The sequence below is a fragment of the Rhinolophus ferrumequinum genome, chromosome 24, assembly GCF_004115265.2.
Source record: "Rhinolophus ferrumequinum isolate MPI-CBG mRhiFer1 chromosome 24, mRhiFer1_v1.p, whole genome shotgun sequence".
Lineage (NCBI taxonomy): Eukaryota > Metazoa > Chordata > Mammalia > Chiroptera > Rhinolophidae > Rhinolophus > Rhinolophus ferrumequinum.
In genome coordinates, this window is record NC_046307.1 from 42,294,874 (window position 1) to 42,309,927 (window position 15,054).

General features: G+C 50.4%; 1 protein-coding gene across 2 annotated transcripts in view; it reads right to left on the reverse strand.

Annotated features, from left to right (window-relative positions):
* The window catches only part of SDK1 (sidekick cell adhesion molecule 1), a 431,538-nt gene that overhangs the window by 200,969 nt on the left and 215,515 nt on the right, over positions 1-15,054 (reverse strand). Inside the window, exons 5-7 of one of the 2 annotated variants that reach the window (XM_033096780.1) lie at positions 9,463-9,574; positions 8,615-8,805; positions 98-181 (exon numbers count right to left, since the gene is read on the reverse strand). In XM_033096780.1, coding sequence (XP_032952671.1) covers positions 98-181; positions 8,615-8,805; positions 9,463-9,574 — 387 coding nt within the window. The remainder of the gene's footprint in view (positions 1-97; positions 182-8,614; positions 8,806-9,462; positions 9,575-15,054) is intronic. The other variant, XM_033096781.1, reaches the window with a different exon arrangement.

Here is a 15,054-nt window from a genome sequence, read left to right on the forward strand (position 1 = left end):
CTCAAAGTGTCCCCCCATGGTGACTACTCTGCCCTGGAAAATGCCGCTTCTGTGCCTCTGTCTGGCGGCTGCGTTTCAGCGGCCTGCCCGCACTCACCCATGGCTCGACATACGACGTCCACTGTTTCCTCCACTTCCGCTAAAATCCGGCTCTCGGGTTCAGCAGTAAAATACGGTGGCTCTTTAAACAAAAAAAAAACACAAAAGCGCCCCTAAGCAAAGGAGGTTTATTTCAGGAGACACTTATAGCCTCAAAGAGTTTAAAGTCCTTCTGAAAACTAGTTTTGAAAACTTTGTCAGTTACCATCACACACACAAACTCAGAATTCAGTGGGCAGAGGCCAAGGTCATTTATGGTCTCAGGTTTCTGGAAGCAAATGACTACTCGGGCAATGGCTACTTCGCAGTTTATGGGCTAGAATCACGGAATATCTTAATTCACATTTAGAAGGACTGTCCCGAGAGGCTCATAACGGTTTATATTTACAGCACAGTATTTTATAGCTAGTCTGCTTCAGTATCTAAACGAAACACCAACTCAGGAGGCACCCGCCTACCCCAGGGAACGGGGCAGCCTCTTCACATATTTTCTGAAGTCTTAGCAGTTCTTCTTCTGCAAAATATAGACCTAATACTTCAATGGAACACAAAATGATAGCTAAGAGAAAAAAGCAAAAGGGCCTCTCATTCATCTTTAGTAGCCAAGGAAACTCTTAACCACTTGCATATCTCTAGATACTCCACTCGCCTATTCAACCAAAAAACATAGTGGTTGTATTAAACAAGGAATTTCCTTGGAGAGCAAATTGCAATATTTTTCTCACTTTATTCAGCAGAAATTCAACAGTGGCATGGCCGAGTTCGTGGGATATTAAGGTGGTAGCGATTTTATTATCACGATAACAAAAGGCTGTTGTAGCCGCTCTCTGTGTGAAAATGAATTTCTGAGCCTGCTGGCTGCCAGAAGGGTTCGTGTCCACTGTAACTGCGCTGCGTGTGGACACTACATGTGGACTACAGCCTGGCCTGCCTTCTGTACCCACGGTCTCTTTAAAACGGGGTGGAAGCTAAAAGAGCAACGACAACTTGGCGTTTCAGGGAAATGATTAAGGAGAAGAGGCTGAAGGTCCATCATGGAAGCAAACTTAGGCATCAATTCAGCAATGACCTGGATCATTCGAGCTGAGACAACCTGCCTGAATGACCACTCAGGCTGACACGGCTGCAAACTCACCAGACAGAGGCACACCTCCGCTCATTAAGTGTGTACAGAGCAGGCCTAGAGAAACACTGCAGAGACTGGGTGTCTTTCTCAAGCCAGTCTCCACGGCACGCTCACATAGTCACCCTCAGCCCGTCTCCTTCGTCATTCACAACGAGAGCAGCATTTGTTCTAGTCTAAGTCCACAGCAGCTGCTTCCTGCCAAGGCCCTGTATGCAGGGCACGCCCCACAGGCACCAGTGGAAGCTGCAGTCCATCCCCTCAGCCATGATGTCATTAAGGGATGTGAGAAGAAAAGGAAGAAATGAGGGTAAAACATTAACATTTGCCTACAACTAATTGGTTTTCCTTTTTCCAATGAAACATTTTGGGTCAATCGTACAGCCCCATGCAGCTACAGGGAATGAGAGAGGAAGCCCCCACATATCCTTTACTTAGTTTCCCTCAGTGGTAACATCTTGTGAAACTATCGTATAAAATCACAACGAGGTGACATGGAAACAGGCAATGTACTGTTCCCATCTCCGCAGTGTGCCTGCGTGTGTGCGCACATGCACGTGCGTGTGCGTGGTTAGTCCTATGCGGTGTTCTCACCTGTGTGGGTGCCCACGGCGGCCCCTCTGTAACCACGCCCACCCCTTCTCCCTCCCGAGCTCTCCGGCCACCGTGAACCTGCTGTCCATTTCTATCATTCTGTTCTTTCCGGAACGTTATGGAGGTGGAATCGTACGGCATGGGACCTGTAGAGTTGGCTTTCCTCACTCAGCATAATGCCTTTGAGATTCATTCAAGGTAAGTCACACTTTGATGATGAAAACACAAACATGTGAATGGTCAGCATCCACAGGCCCAGACCAAACCCGATGCACTGTTATGGCCGGTCTGGCACAGTGACCAACACCCCTGGGCAATGCCCAGGGCCTCCCCCACGGGGAGGGACCTAGTCTGAGGTCAGAGACCCAGGGCAGTCTTCACACAGTGACCCGAAGCGGGCTCATGCTGAACTAGTGTGTGGCTCTGGGGCTGAGGTGCACGAGGGAACTCCAGGCCTGGCACGGCCACTCCTCTCTGAGCACGCCAGCCCCCTCCGCAGCTGGTTGCTGGAGGCCTGGCACAAGATCACCGCCCTGTGCACTCTGTGCCAAGCTCCTTGGGCTCTGTCTGGAAGGGCGGCCTCTCGTCTGCGGGGCCAGCACCCAGGCACGTGTTAGCAGATGATTGAGGAAGGCTGGGGACGGCACAGGCACAACCAGTTGTTGACAATTCCTGCCTTGTTCCAGAGTTTTCCAGGTCGCTGAGCAAGCAGAGTGGGGTGACTGCCACAGGCCCCGAAAGGCCCACCCAGCTCTGATCGTGACTTCATTATGTCCCCACCTTCTGGAAGTTAGTGTCTTTCACGTTCACCCTTCACATTCGCATTAACCTAAGTCAACGGTGCTTGAAGATTTTTCTCTCCCCCCCGCCATGCCCCGGCTCCTTTTGCTCAGTCAGCTAAGGAAAAAGTGGGGGGTACCAGATACATCAACCATGGAAAGACTGGGAGGTGCGCCGTGGGGAGAAGTGGCTAGGACCTAGTCATTCTGTACACAGGCTTTTCCAACCACTTCGTCTTCAAAGGGCCAGAGCCTGTCTCAGCTACTCGGCACAGCTCTTTCCAGGAAGGGTGCACTGCCGACATGTGTGCATGCTGGACGTAAAGATTTATCACAGCTGCAGCTGATAGCCCTGCGGATTGAAATTCCCAGTTTATCTCTTTTGAAATGCGATGACGATACCAGGGAAACGTCCTTGGGCTGTGTGTAGCTGCGGTGCCATGAGAAGACCGGCCATGCTGATTGTTCTGTCCCCAGGGCTGCGGACAGCACAAGCGAGCCTCCAGTCCAGTCTCAGAGCTGGAGGTGGGCTACCTCCCAGGCAGCCCCCTAATTAGGGGCCTCTATCAAATCCCCATGCTCCAAAATGCCAGGGTGACAAGGCCCTGGTTCTGGCCCCAGGGAGGCCACCACGGCAGATGACCCACGTATAACAAGCATTCTCCATGCTGTCCTGCCAGATGCTGGGCCTAGATTCTGCCAGAACCCCGGAGTCTGAGTCCCAGGGCCTGTCCTGAGCGGGGCTCACCACAAATCCAGACGCTCCCTGTCCAGTCTTCCCTTCGCCCCAGAATGACCGTCTCAGGGAGCAGTAAACCTATGGGGTGCCATTGTCTGCCATCGTCCACACTCGGGGCCTTGGTCCACTGTGGTGGGCAGAATGGCTCCAAAGGCGTCTGCCCCCTCGTCATTGGACTGTGAATATACTATGCTACAAGGCGAGAGGGACTCTATAGATGTGATTAGGACCGTCGACCTTAAAATGGGACGACTACCTTGGATTAGCTGGCTGGATCCAATCTCATCCCCGGAGCCCTTAAAAGCAGCAAACCTTCTCCAGATAGAGGAGGCAGAAACAAGGCAGGAGGACATCAGACATAGTCGCAGTGTGAGAAGGACTTGGCCTGCTGCTGGCTCTGCAGATGAAGTTGGTCACAAGCCAGGGGTGCTGTGGCCTCTAGAACCTGAGAATGACCCTGGCCAATGGCCAGGAAGGACAAGGCACCTCAGTCCCCCACCACACGGACAGGTTCCTGCAACTCCCTGAATGAGCCGGGAAGTAGATTCTCCCCAGAGCCTCCAGGTAAGAAGCCAGCCCAGTCCCAGCCTTGACTTTGGCCTTGGGAGGCAGCGCAGCTGCATGAGTCTGTTACGTCTGTGGTGCTTTCTCACCACAGCAGAACGCAAGCAGGACACTCGTCCCAGGTCCTACACGTGGAGCGTCTTTCTCGACCTGTTTTCTTGGTCAGTTCAGACAGTCTTCCAGACCAGTCTTGGTGTCCCTTCTGCACAGCCTTGCTGACCACCAAAGGTGGGTCTGCACACCACATACCCCTTTGGTACCGATGATCCATATGTGTGATTGGCCCGTATGTTGGTACTCCCACCACACCGGAGGTTTCATCACAGAAAAATGCCGTCTTAGTCATCCTGTATTTTTAGCACCCAGTACAATTTCAGAGATGACACTTAAAAACTACTAGAAGAGATGAAGAGATTAGCAAAGACTAAAATCTTTAAACTCCTTTAGGGGAGGAAATGTGTACTATTCATCTTTGCCAATCCTCCCTCTTTACTCCCCACCCATGCCGGCACACACCACGCACTCAGTAATGACGGGTGAATGGATGGGCAGAGGAGATGCAAGACGGAGGGAGGGGAGTGGGAAGGACAGATGGCACAAGGGAGAGCAGAGCACACTTTCCGCGCCCTCTCAGGACCCTGAGAGCTGGCCTGCCAGTCCTGCCTTCAGGAGCAAGTCACCCAAACATCATTTGGTGTTTGCCTCACAGAAATGTACCTTTGATTTTAGAAACTGCTCTGTGCCAGGTCTATTTTCTGAGCTTCAGCCAGTAATAAACTTTCATACAGACAAGTTCTACTGGTGATAGGACACCAGTGATTAACTAGGGTGCTTCTAATGGAAGTCATATGTGAAAACTATAAAAAAAGACAACTTCTGTTTTTCTAAAACAAGTGTGATGAGTTGGAAGGCAGGTATTCTCTGCCAGTCTCCATGAGTAGAGGCTTCTGCTGGCGGGATTCTGTTTGGCCTTCCCCTGCCGTGTGCCAGGAGAGCCTCATGCCCGCATCTGCCAGGTGGGGGCTGGTCGCCCCATACCCCCTCTGCTGGGCTGGGACTGCCGTAAGCGGCACTGTCTCCCGCATGAGAAGCCTTGATGCCCGGGGCCTCGGCTGCTTCTCCACTCCACTGTCCCTAAAACCTAGCACAGAGTCTAAGATGTAGGCTCAAATGTTTCTGTAATAAGTGGAGGAAAGGAAGGAAAAGGACAAGGAAGGAAGAAAAGAAAGGAGGGAGGGAGGGAGGGACGGAGGGGGCATTCTACGTGGGGTACAATCACTGGCAGGCACTCAGTCTCCGCTCTAGCCGACCTGACAGTATGACATCAGAGCGACCTCAGCTGTGCTACTGGTATCAGCCGAGAGGTGTTACAAGGAAAGTGTGACTTGAAAAACAGTTAATTCACTGGCGTTTCTGAATGATTTGTGAGTAAGAAACCAGAGTAGACCTGAGACACACAGAGATAACTGTCTACAGTAGTTACTGTCACTGACGTGTTTCTGAGTGGGTGTGAAAGAGCCAGCGTGCCAGGACGTGCACGCTCGTGGGAGTAGACAAGTGTGCAAACACCACGGCTTGATGTGTGAAGAAGACAAGATGCTGCTGTCGGTCTGGACAGATGTCTGGAAGCTGGTCCTGCTGCACCTCACTGAACGCAAGACACCACCGTCGCTGGCAAGAGGCACATGGCTCCAGTTCCATGGTTCCACCATCTCCAAGAAGGAAAAGGTGGTTCTGTGGGTTGTGCCACACGTCCGATTTCAGAGACAGTGAATGTGCAAAATGTGTTTCACGTAACTGATGATGGTAAATAACTAATATGACACGACGGGTAGTAATGGAGTTCTACCAACAGCTAGTGAAGCTGCCACTTCAGTGCCTCTGTGACTGACATTACTTCAGTCCTAACAATACGAATATCTGCATTTTGAGGTGTGGAAACTGAGGCCAGCAGAGGCAGAGGCCCTTGTTCCAGCCAGTGAGCTGGTGCAGTGAGACTCAGAGTCCAGTCCTGTCTCCAGAGCCTCCTCTTATACACCGTGCGTCTCTGACCCACTGCGTGCCATGGGCTACAGAGGACAGCTGAGAGATTCATTCCTGTCGGGTGAAGACTCCGAGAGATTCCTAGAAGCCAGCGGCATCTGGGAGGCGTCTTGAGGGATGTGACTCACTAACCAGGCGAGGTGGTGCCCAGGGCAGGAGGCCAATCACCCCATCACAGGCTTGTGCACACGCTCAGTCTGCAAGGCGATGGCCGGTCTTGGGTTGGCGTCCCCGCGAAGCAGGCCCTGAGCCCAGGTTCGCTGCCAGGAGCCCACCTGGGAGGTGGTGGGAACGCTGCTGGGAGGGCCAGAGGCCAGCTGAAAAAGCACCTTATCAAGGCAGCTCCCACTGTGGGGGGGGGCTGGCTCACCCCCACTGGAAAACTCTGGAAGCTGGTGTAGAAACAATCTCCGAGAGAGACGTCCCCGCCAGAAGGGGTGAGGGAGCTCGGCTGTTTGTTCACCGTCCATGCCATGCTGGTTGAAGGCTGTTCCCGGGAGGGCTAACTGCTACTTCCAACCTGCCACACGGGGGACACGATGGTGCCACACAAGGTGCCACTGTGGCTCCAGGGGCCAGAGAAGGTGGCTGAGGCGTCTGGCCCACTCGTGCAGTGTGTGGCGGGGAAGCGGGGAGGTTGCCGTGGAGGGCAGGTCAGGGGAAGAGAAACTGCAGGAGCGGAGGGCAGGTGGAGGAGAACATGGCAGGCCCGTCCAGGAGGCTGGCTCTGCCTGTGCGGTGGGGGCCTCACAGGTGTGTCTGCAGGTGTGACGCTGCCTGCAGTCAGACCCCTATGCTGTTTCAACCTCAGAAATGAAGCAACACAGCAGGGACGTTGACAGGGGAGGAAACCACACGCTGGTCTGTCTTCTCTCCTCAGTGAGAAAGGAAAGTGATTGGAAGCCGATTTGTCGCTGCTGTCTTTCATCTGTGTATTCTTACGACAGCTCCTTGCACAGATCCCCCAGTGACAGCCCTGTGACACCAGTTACATTTCCTGAGGAACCCCTCTCCATGATCGTCGGGCTTGGGGTTATAATCTCCCAAACCTCTCTGAGTTGACAGAGGCTCTTCAGGGCTGCTCCAGGATGACTCAATCACAGAGTCTACCTGTCACAGCAAATTCTGATAAATGAAAGGGATTTAAATCGACATGATAAAGCAGCGAAGTGTGTTCTTATCCCTTTAGAAGCCAGAACTCAGAGAGATGGTAACTCTAGAGAAGACAGAAGCAGTCTGCTTTGGAATTCAGATGTAAATGCAAAACTGAAGTTCATATGATAGATTTAAATATTCTGAAAGGGAATTAGGATGGAAACAAACATTCTAGTTTACAAGGAGATAACTTTCTCCTCTTGCTAAATTACCTTAAAATGTTTTCATGTGATACAGTCCTGTCTACTGGAGATTTACATATCACAATTTTTAATTTTGTCTCAATCTGTAATGTGTTGGGCTTATATAACTCTAGGTCAAGCTGATGAAAAAGTCTTCCAGGGAGGGTGGATGGTATTTATGTCTACAGCTATGGTGCGGATGAGAAAGGCGGCAGAGAACCGGCTCCCACCCCTGGTGTAGAATCAACAACAATTTGCGACTCTTAGCCTGCTTTCTAGGACACTTTCATAATTCTTACACTTCTTTCAGGGGGGACGATGGGTTTGCAGTACATGTTTGGCAGTTGTTTCCAAGTCACAAAGCCACTTCCTAATGATTTAAAGGAATGTGACATACCCAAGGCAAGCGGCCTTTTATGCAGTACTTCTTGCTACTCTTGCTCATTTTGTATGAAAATATAAACTTTTGTTTTTTCTTAGTCTGCAAAGTGGAAACTGCACAATACATTATGTGAGGAATTACTACGTATTTGATCTTTCCTGGTCTCAGTTCTCCTTCCCAAGAAGAGAAGAAACAGGGATTGTCCTTCCTGGAGCTGATCTTCAAGGTACCTCTTATCTGCAGTGGCCACCACTCTGCTCTACAGGGTCCCTGCGACCCTGATCACAGCCACTTAGGACTAAAAGTATGACAGGAGCTGAACAAATAAGAGAAATAAAAGTACTCGCCTCACAATTTAATGTAATCGTATAATCTGACAATAAAGCGAGGCTTCCCTCAGCCACGTATGATACACACTTCCTAAACCCTTAGCGTTCCCAGCGCTTAAAGTGACTCAACTTTATCTTCGTGTTCTCCTTGGTTCAGGAATGACACTTGGCTCGTTCTAGGAATCACCTCTGTTCTCATTTTTTAATTTACCAAAAGGTAATAGCCAACACTTTCTAACCTTTTTCTGGGTCAAAAAAATGACAGTAACAGAATAATCCCTGAACACTGACCAAAATAGCCAAGTTAGAGTCACAGAAGAGCTTAGTGGCATAAAGGAAGGTGACACACATGACAACGGCGATCCCACATTATTTCCTAAGCCTGATCACTGGAGGTGTCCAAAGTCATTCCCTGGAAGTCTGTAGAACATCAACTGTTTGGATGCAGTGGGTGTATATTATTGAAAAAGGAAAACAGGACACATTTGGAAGATAAACTCAACGCCACCTCCATTTGCTGAGTTAAGAATGAAGGTGGTGAAACGCAGGTGTTGCTACCTTGTTTCTAGGGAGGAGCCCTGGGCTCTCCCGCCTGAGGGTGGTGGCACCTATGATTGAGCTTTACCTATGATAGAAAGAAAGCCTTTTGCTCGGGCGGGCTCGAAAGTGCTCCTTCTCAGCGTCGCCTCACACACGTAGGCTCCACTGTCCGCGGACGTCGGGCTGCTGATGGTAAGGTGTCTCCCAAAGCTGTGGAGCCCACTGGTGAGTCTCACCCCGTTTCTCTTCCAGGTCACACTCAGCTCTTCGACAGGCCTGTGAGAATGAAGGGCATTAGTGACAATAACTGACTCACGGTCAAGGTAGAGACAATCTCAGGCTATTTCCACCAGGAACTGTGCTGGGGTGAACAGTGGACATTTGAAAATCAGTCCAGATGTAACTCTGCTCCCTTATGGCACACACTGACCAGACATTCTGCTCAGGGACTCTTGAGCGAGGGTGGCTAATTCTGGCAGCGATGGCCCGTAGTGCTAATGACTCCACTTGCTCAGGGAGAGGACGTATAAAAGAAATACTACTGGGGGCACGGCTGCATGGGAGTGTGATCACGGGAACTCGGTTCTGGAGCGACCACTCAGCGGGCTGCGGACACCGAGGATGGATGGGGGAGAATGGGCTCTTCCCGTGAGCCTTAGTGTTTTTCTCCTCCTCAGCTAGACTCTCCGAGCCCCCCACCCCCAATGACCCGAAGCTAAATTGAAAAGCACTGCTTTCCAACCTAAATATCCCACGTGCCATGGATAATACAAATGTTGCAATGGAAGGCTGGGGGAGCCCGTCGCCTAGCTTCCCTCCAGGTTGTGCTCACAGACCAGCTGGACTAACGACGCCACCGCCGGGAGAGCACCAACCAGGAGCCATCGCAGTCATCATGGATTAGTGTCCCCGCGTGGGGGACTAGCCGCGTACCTGGCATTGGCTATGCATTCCAGGGTGATCTCATTGGACCCAGCCACCACACTTCTGTTGCCGGGGGGAATCACAATGATGGGAGCCACGGTTTCGGGTGTGCCATCGTCTCCTGTGGCAGACAAAGCACAAGTCCATGGGACTCTCCTAAGTATGGAAAGTGTGAGCATTGGAACTGTGACAAAGGACAGATCTTGTCAAGCCAGTCTGATAGGACACCTCAAGGTCTCACAACCCTGCCCCAATCCACCCCCTAGGAAGAGCCCTCGGTCCCTGGCCTTTCTTAGAGCTCAGAGCCTGGGGTGGAACCCACAGCTTGTAGCCTGAGCCGATGGTGTGACGACCAGGAGCCAAGGGGGCTGGGCCTTCCGCGGACACTCGGGCTTCCTACTGCTGCACCTTTTCCCAAATGCTTGCTGACCTTATTCTTTTTTAATCGATTAAATTATTGAGTTACCTAGTCTACACACTCTTTAAAATCCATCGAATTCCACAAATATGTCCCATATCAGGCCCTCCACTAGGCATGCGTGCGTAAGCAAGCAGCCGACTTTCTTATTTAGCCCAAATGCAAACACTCTCAGTTACCAACATGTCAGCTCCGTTAGGGCGCTTCTAAGCCCTCCTTTCCTGAAAAGTAAATATCCTGAATCATCTCTGTTTGGTGAGTATAAAATGATAAATAACTTAGCTCATACTTCTGGTGACAAGGGAGAAAAAAATAGGACACATTGTTGCCACTTCTCTCTAAATGCATGTAATATCAAAATTAAACTACCCACAGTACACTCTACTACTGTTTATTTAGGGAAAATGAAGACTGATCAAACATTTCTAGAACAGGAATTTCAATAAAGGGTGGAGGTGGACGAGACTGGAAGTGAAGATAAATGTAAAGTACTGTAAACACAAAGTATTTCACCGAGTTCTTCGTGCTGAAGAGACTGTCACCATTCTGAGCAGCTGAAGAGAACTCGGGCGGGCGGAGGAAGGGAGCTAGGCCTCCGGGCTGGCAGTAGGTCAGCGCCACGGAGAGCGCGCAGGAGGGAAAGGAGGGCTGGCCTGACACCGACACTGAAGCCACACAGCTCTATGTCCTGGCTCGCCGAAACAGTATGCCATCGCTCAATTAGAAGTTCATGGGAATTAACAGAGACCTTGACGCAAGCAGAGCCCACAGATTAGGTTTTCCCAAACTGACACACCGAGGACGGTGGACACGGGGCCGGCTCGCGTATCCTAGGGCCCCCTGGGAGCTGCCTTCTTCGCCAGACCCTGCAGGCTGCTCCGGTCACTCTGGTTCTAACGCAGTAGGGACTGCTGGGCTGGAGATCAGATCGCAGAGGAGATGCCACAGCACAGACATTCACGACGGGACAAAGACGAAAGCTGAATGCCAGTCACATTAACAACCTGCCTGTCACCTGTGAAAGTCGCTGATGAGGAGAAATGACCTGAGAAGCTAATATTTGCCAATAGTTATGTGAAGTGGAGGAGAGCAGCAGGGAATGCTGAAAGGTCACTGAGCGAGGTACTCATATGGCATTAATCACTGCTCAGCCACGGCGGCAGCAGAGGGAACCCGCGCTCAGCACTTGTCACTGCCCGGGAGGGGGACAGTCCCCCGGCCAGGCAGCGTCGACTGCATGCTGACCCCGAGGAACCACGGCCGAGTTTGCAGCCCTTCAGGGGCCCGTGGGACAGAGGCTGCGTGAGCCAGTCCACCGTGGATTTCAGCCACACGGACAGAAAGATGAAGTCCCAACTGTGGCTCACACTGGACGGTGACTTTCTCTCTGTCACACTGTCAGCACACACAAATACACAATTTCAATATCCCCTCACCCTACGGGGTCGACAGGACAAATCAAGTGACCAGCTCGATTCGTGGCTGGTGAATCTCCGTTTGTTCTCAGACCCGGGCCTTCTGACCCGTCTCCTGTGTTCTTTCTAGAGATGCATGAACTACACGTGACGTTTGTTAGGGAAGTAGGTGCAAGACGCAGAAGAAAATGTCACAGTTCCTACAAAGGGTCCTTGTAGTGCACACACCAGGTAGCCGGGAAGGTGACCTTGGCTAATGGAAACTACCACGGCAAGATGGAAGCAAGGTCTGATTGCGAAGCCTGTGCGTTTTCTATGTAAACCACTGTAACCACATTTGAGCCCAATTTCACAAGTGCCCAGAACCCCGATCTCCTGATAGCAAGGACAATGCTCATTACAACACACGATGCTGGTTCACTTCTTTTAAATAAAAAATTGTTTTTAAATTCAGTCAAATTCGTATGTGCACAAGGATTAAAAAGAACAGTATAGAGAAGCTTAAAATGAAACGCAGTCCCCCTTCCCGCAATGCGAACCTTTGGCTTGTCAACAGGCAACTTCACTTCAGTCAGGTGGGAACTCCCCAGTATTCTGAAGGGCAGGAAGCCAGCGGTTCCAGACACACATTATTAACTCCCCCCCCAACCAGCCCCCGTTTTTAGCTCTGTGTCATCGCTGGCTCCTCTGTGACCAAGTCCGCTCCCGGTGACCCTAAGCCGAGACCTTCTCCCCGCGGTCATTATTCCTATACCCGAGAGCCACTTTATCTCCACTTTGCCGATGGCTCGTCTCTCCTTCCTTTGTGGACCTAAGGCTTGTCTTCCTTTACTGCTTTTTTAGTGAGAGGAGATAACGATGTGCATTTTTAACCGGCCATGGTGACTTTTGCACCACATTTCCCCCCACATTCCAATTTTAGAAGAAAGATGCATGGAAGAATAAGGCATCCTTAAAAGAATAAAACTACCTCTTTATTTCTGCTGTTCCCATAGTATCTAGAACAAAATGAGCATTCAACAAGTACTCAACGATTAGTTAATTTTTCATACATATTCTGCAATAATGATCCACTACTACCTGCTTTGGGAATATGCCCCTCTGTTTCAATGTTCTATATTAAAAAACATTTTAAAATACCATACACCAATGAAGAATTATTTCCAAGAAGAATGAAAACAAAATGGGAAGAGGGAACTGTATTTACGAAGCTTCCACACAGCACTAAACATTAGACACGTCACCCCATTTAATCCAACAACAAGCTGATAAGACAGCTATTCTCCCTGTTATAGATGAGAAAATTGAGGCCCAAAGTCACATGACTTCAAACAGTGGAGAAAGGGTTTAAATAAACGCATGTCTTCATCCGAAGTTCATCTTTCTTTTATATACACTCTTTTCTCCTAATAAAAACTTTGCTTGTGCTCAGCTAACCAAAAATTAAATTACTAGAATACTCCTTCCCCCAAGCATTTCCTTAATTGAGATGTTACTGTAGCTTTTTCAACTGCTCATTTCCCAGGCTGGTTTTAGACGGCTGGAGGTGAAGATGTGGAATCAAACAAGGATTTCTGCAGAGGTCAGCCACAAACAGGCACTAGGTAGCTTCAGAGGCAGAAAGGCAAATGCTTTTGCGAGGCCTCTTTGCAGTTGTAAAAATAAAGAATCCTAGCAGACGGAAATGGACCCTAATCCTAGTCAATTTCCTCTACGTGAACTGCTTCACCACGAAAGAGGCTGAGTAGGGAGAAGTTGTTCAGGTTGCATTTAATGAAAAAGTACATTTTAAGAATATCAAACCTCTCAAACAGAAAAAAAAATGTTCCAAGTTCACGTGAACTGCTAAGCTGTGGAATTCCTGCAGGTGGAGTAGGATAATTGCAGCCAGGCCCAGTGCAGTAGGTGGGAGAGCAGCATAACGATGAACCGGGTGTTTGGAACACAGGAGTGGGAGGAGGTGGCACCCCGAGAATGAGGGACGTGAGGAAGGAACAGCAGCCTCACGGGGATCGGGGCACAGAGGGTTCCAGGTGGAGGAAAGGGTTGGTGTGTTGTAGGGGCCACGTGGAGGCCAGTGAGGCTCAAACAGAGCGGGCAAGAGGACAAGTGGGGGATGAGGTGGCGGCAGGCTCAGCTTGGCTCGGGCCTCACAGGCCACGGGTTCTAACTGCAAATGGGACGTCACTGGAAGGACTGGGGCAGAGGACTGATGTGATGTGACCTTGTTTTAAGAGTTAGGGTAAAGGAAGACACGGAGATTAACCAGGGGACTGCAAGAGCCGTGCAAGGCACAACCACGTTTGGACTGGGTGGGTGGGGGGACGCGATTTAGGATGTTTTTCAAAGACACTGTCACACAATTTACTGATGGACTTGATATGGAGACGGCTGCAGCACGGGAGCTGGAAGAGGGAAACCGCCTCTTCTGACATGGAAGGACCAGGGCAGGTAAGAGGCTGTGGGGCCAGTTCAGGAACGTGGTTTTGGACATGTTAAATGGGGGTGCCCATGAATCTCAACTCTCCTTGGTGACCCCTGGCTAGTCTTCCGTGCTTGGTCTCTTGCCTGTCTGCTCCCAAAGTTCATGTACCTGTCCTGTCCACACTACCGCCTCTTAAGAAAGCTGACCATTCCTCAAAAAACTGTAAATTAGCAATAGAACTACCATATGATGCAGCAATTCCACTTCTGGGTATACACCCAAAGGAAACGGGTATGACTCGAGAGATATCTGCACGCCAGGTTCAGTGCAGCATTATTTACAACAGCTAAGACACGCAAACAACCTGAGTGTGCACTGACAAATGGATAAAGAAGATGTGGTACATATACCCAGTGGAATATTACCCATAAAAAAGAAAGAAATCCTGCCATTTGCACCAATGAGGATGAACCTTTAGGGCATTATGTTAAGTGAAATAAGTCAGACAGAGAGAGACAAATACTGTATCATCTCACTCATTTGTAGAATCTAAAAAAGTGGAACCCATAGAAACAGAGAACGGATTGCCGGTTGCCAGGGGTGGGGGAAATGGGTAAAGGTGGTCACAAGGTACAAACTTCCAGTTCTAAGATAAATAAGACCTGGGGTTGTAATGTTAAAATGAAATGTCTCTAGGCATCACCAAACGTCCACTGTGTAGCAAAATTACCCCAGGTTGAGAACTTCTGGTTCAAGGTCATACTCCTCATCAGCAACCATGGACAGGGATCAAAACCAAGTCTCTCTCTTCACAGTTAAAAAAGAAAAGAGAGCCGCTCACGCCTCTGGAGTGATGACTAGATAGTATCTCCTAGGCCGGGGTCTCACTTTCTGTCCTGAATGGTCTTGAGAGGGCTGTCCTTGGCTCCACGCATGGCAGCCGTGGGCAAGTGCAGACGGCCTGGCCCTCTCACACATGCCGCCTGGGGCACACCGTGTCCCCACGGGCCCTGTGCCCCGGCACGCACACCAATGCCAGCCATTCAGCATTCAGTCTGTGTGCCCTCCCCCGACCCTCTCCAGAGCAAGCTGCGTACTTACCCCGGGGGGAGTCAGGACTGTTCCCGAGGCCTGAAGTCAGGTCCCTTGTCTTGGCTGTGGACACCCTCCAGCACGCAGCTCATCTCATGCCAGCCCACCCTCACTCTTGTTCCCAGAGCTGCTCGTCTTCCCGAGTTCCTGTCATTTCCTTGAATTGCTCTGTGAGGAGACAGCCCCCTTCTGAGAACAAGCATGGCTGACCCTGAGGAAACACCTCGTGTTCACCAGCAGCCCTCTCTTCT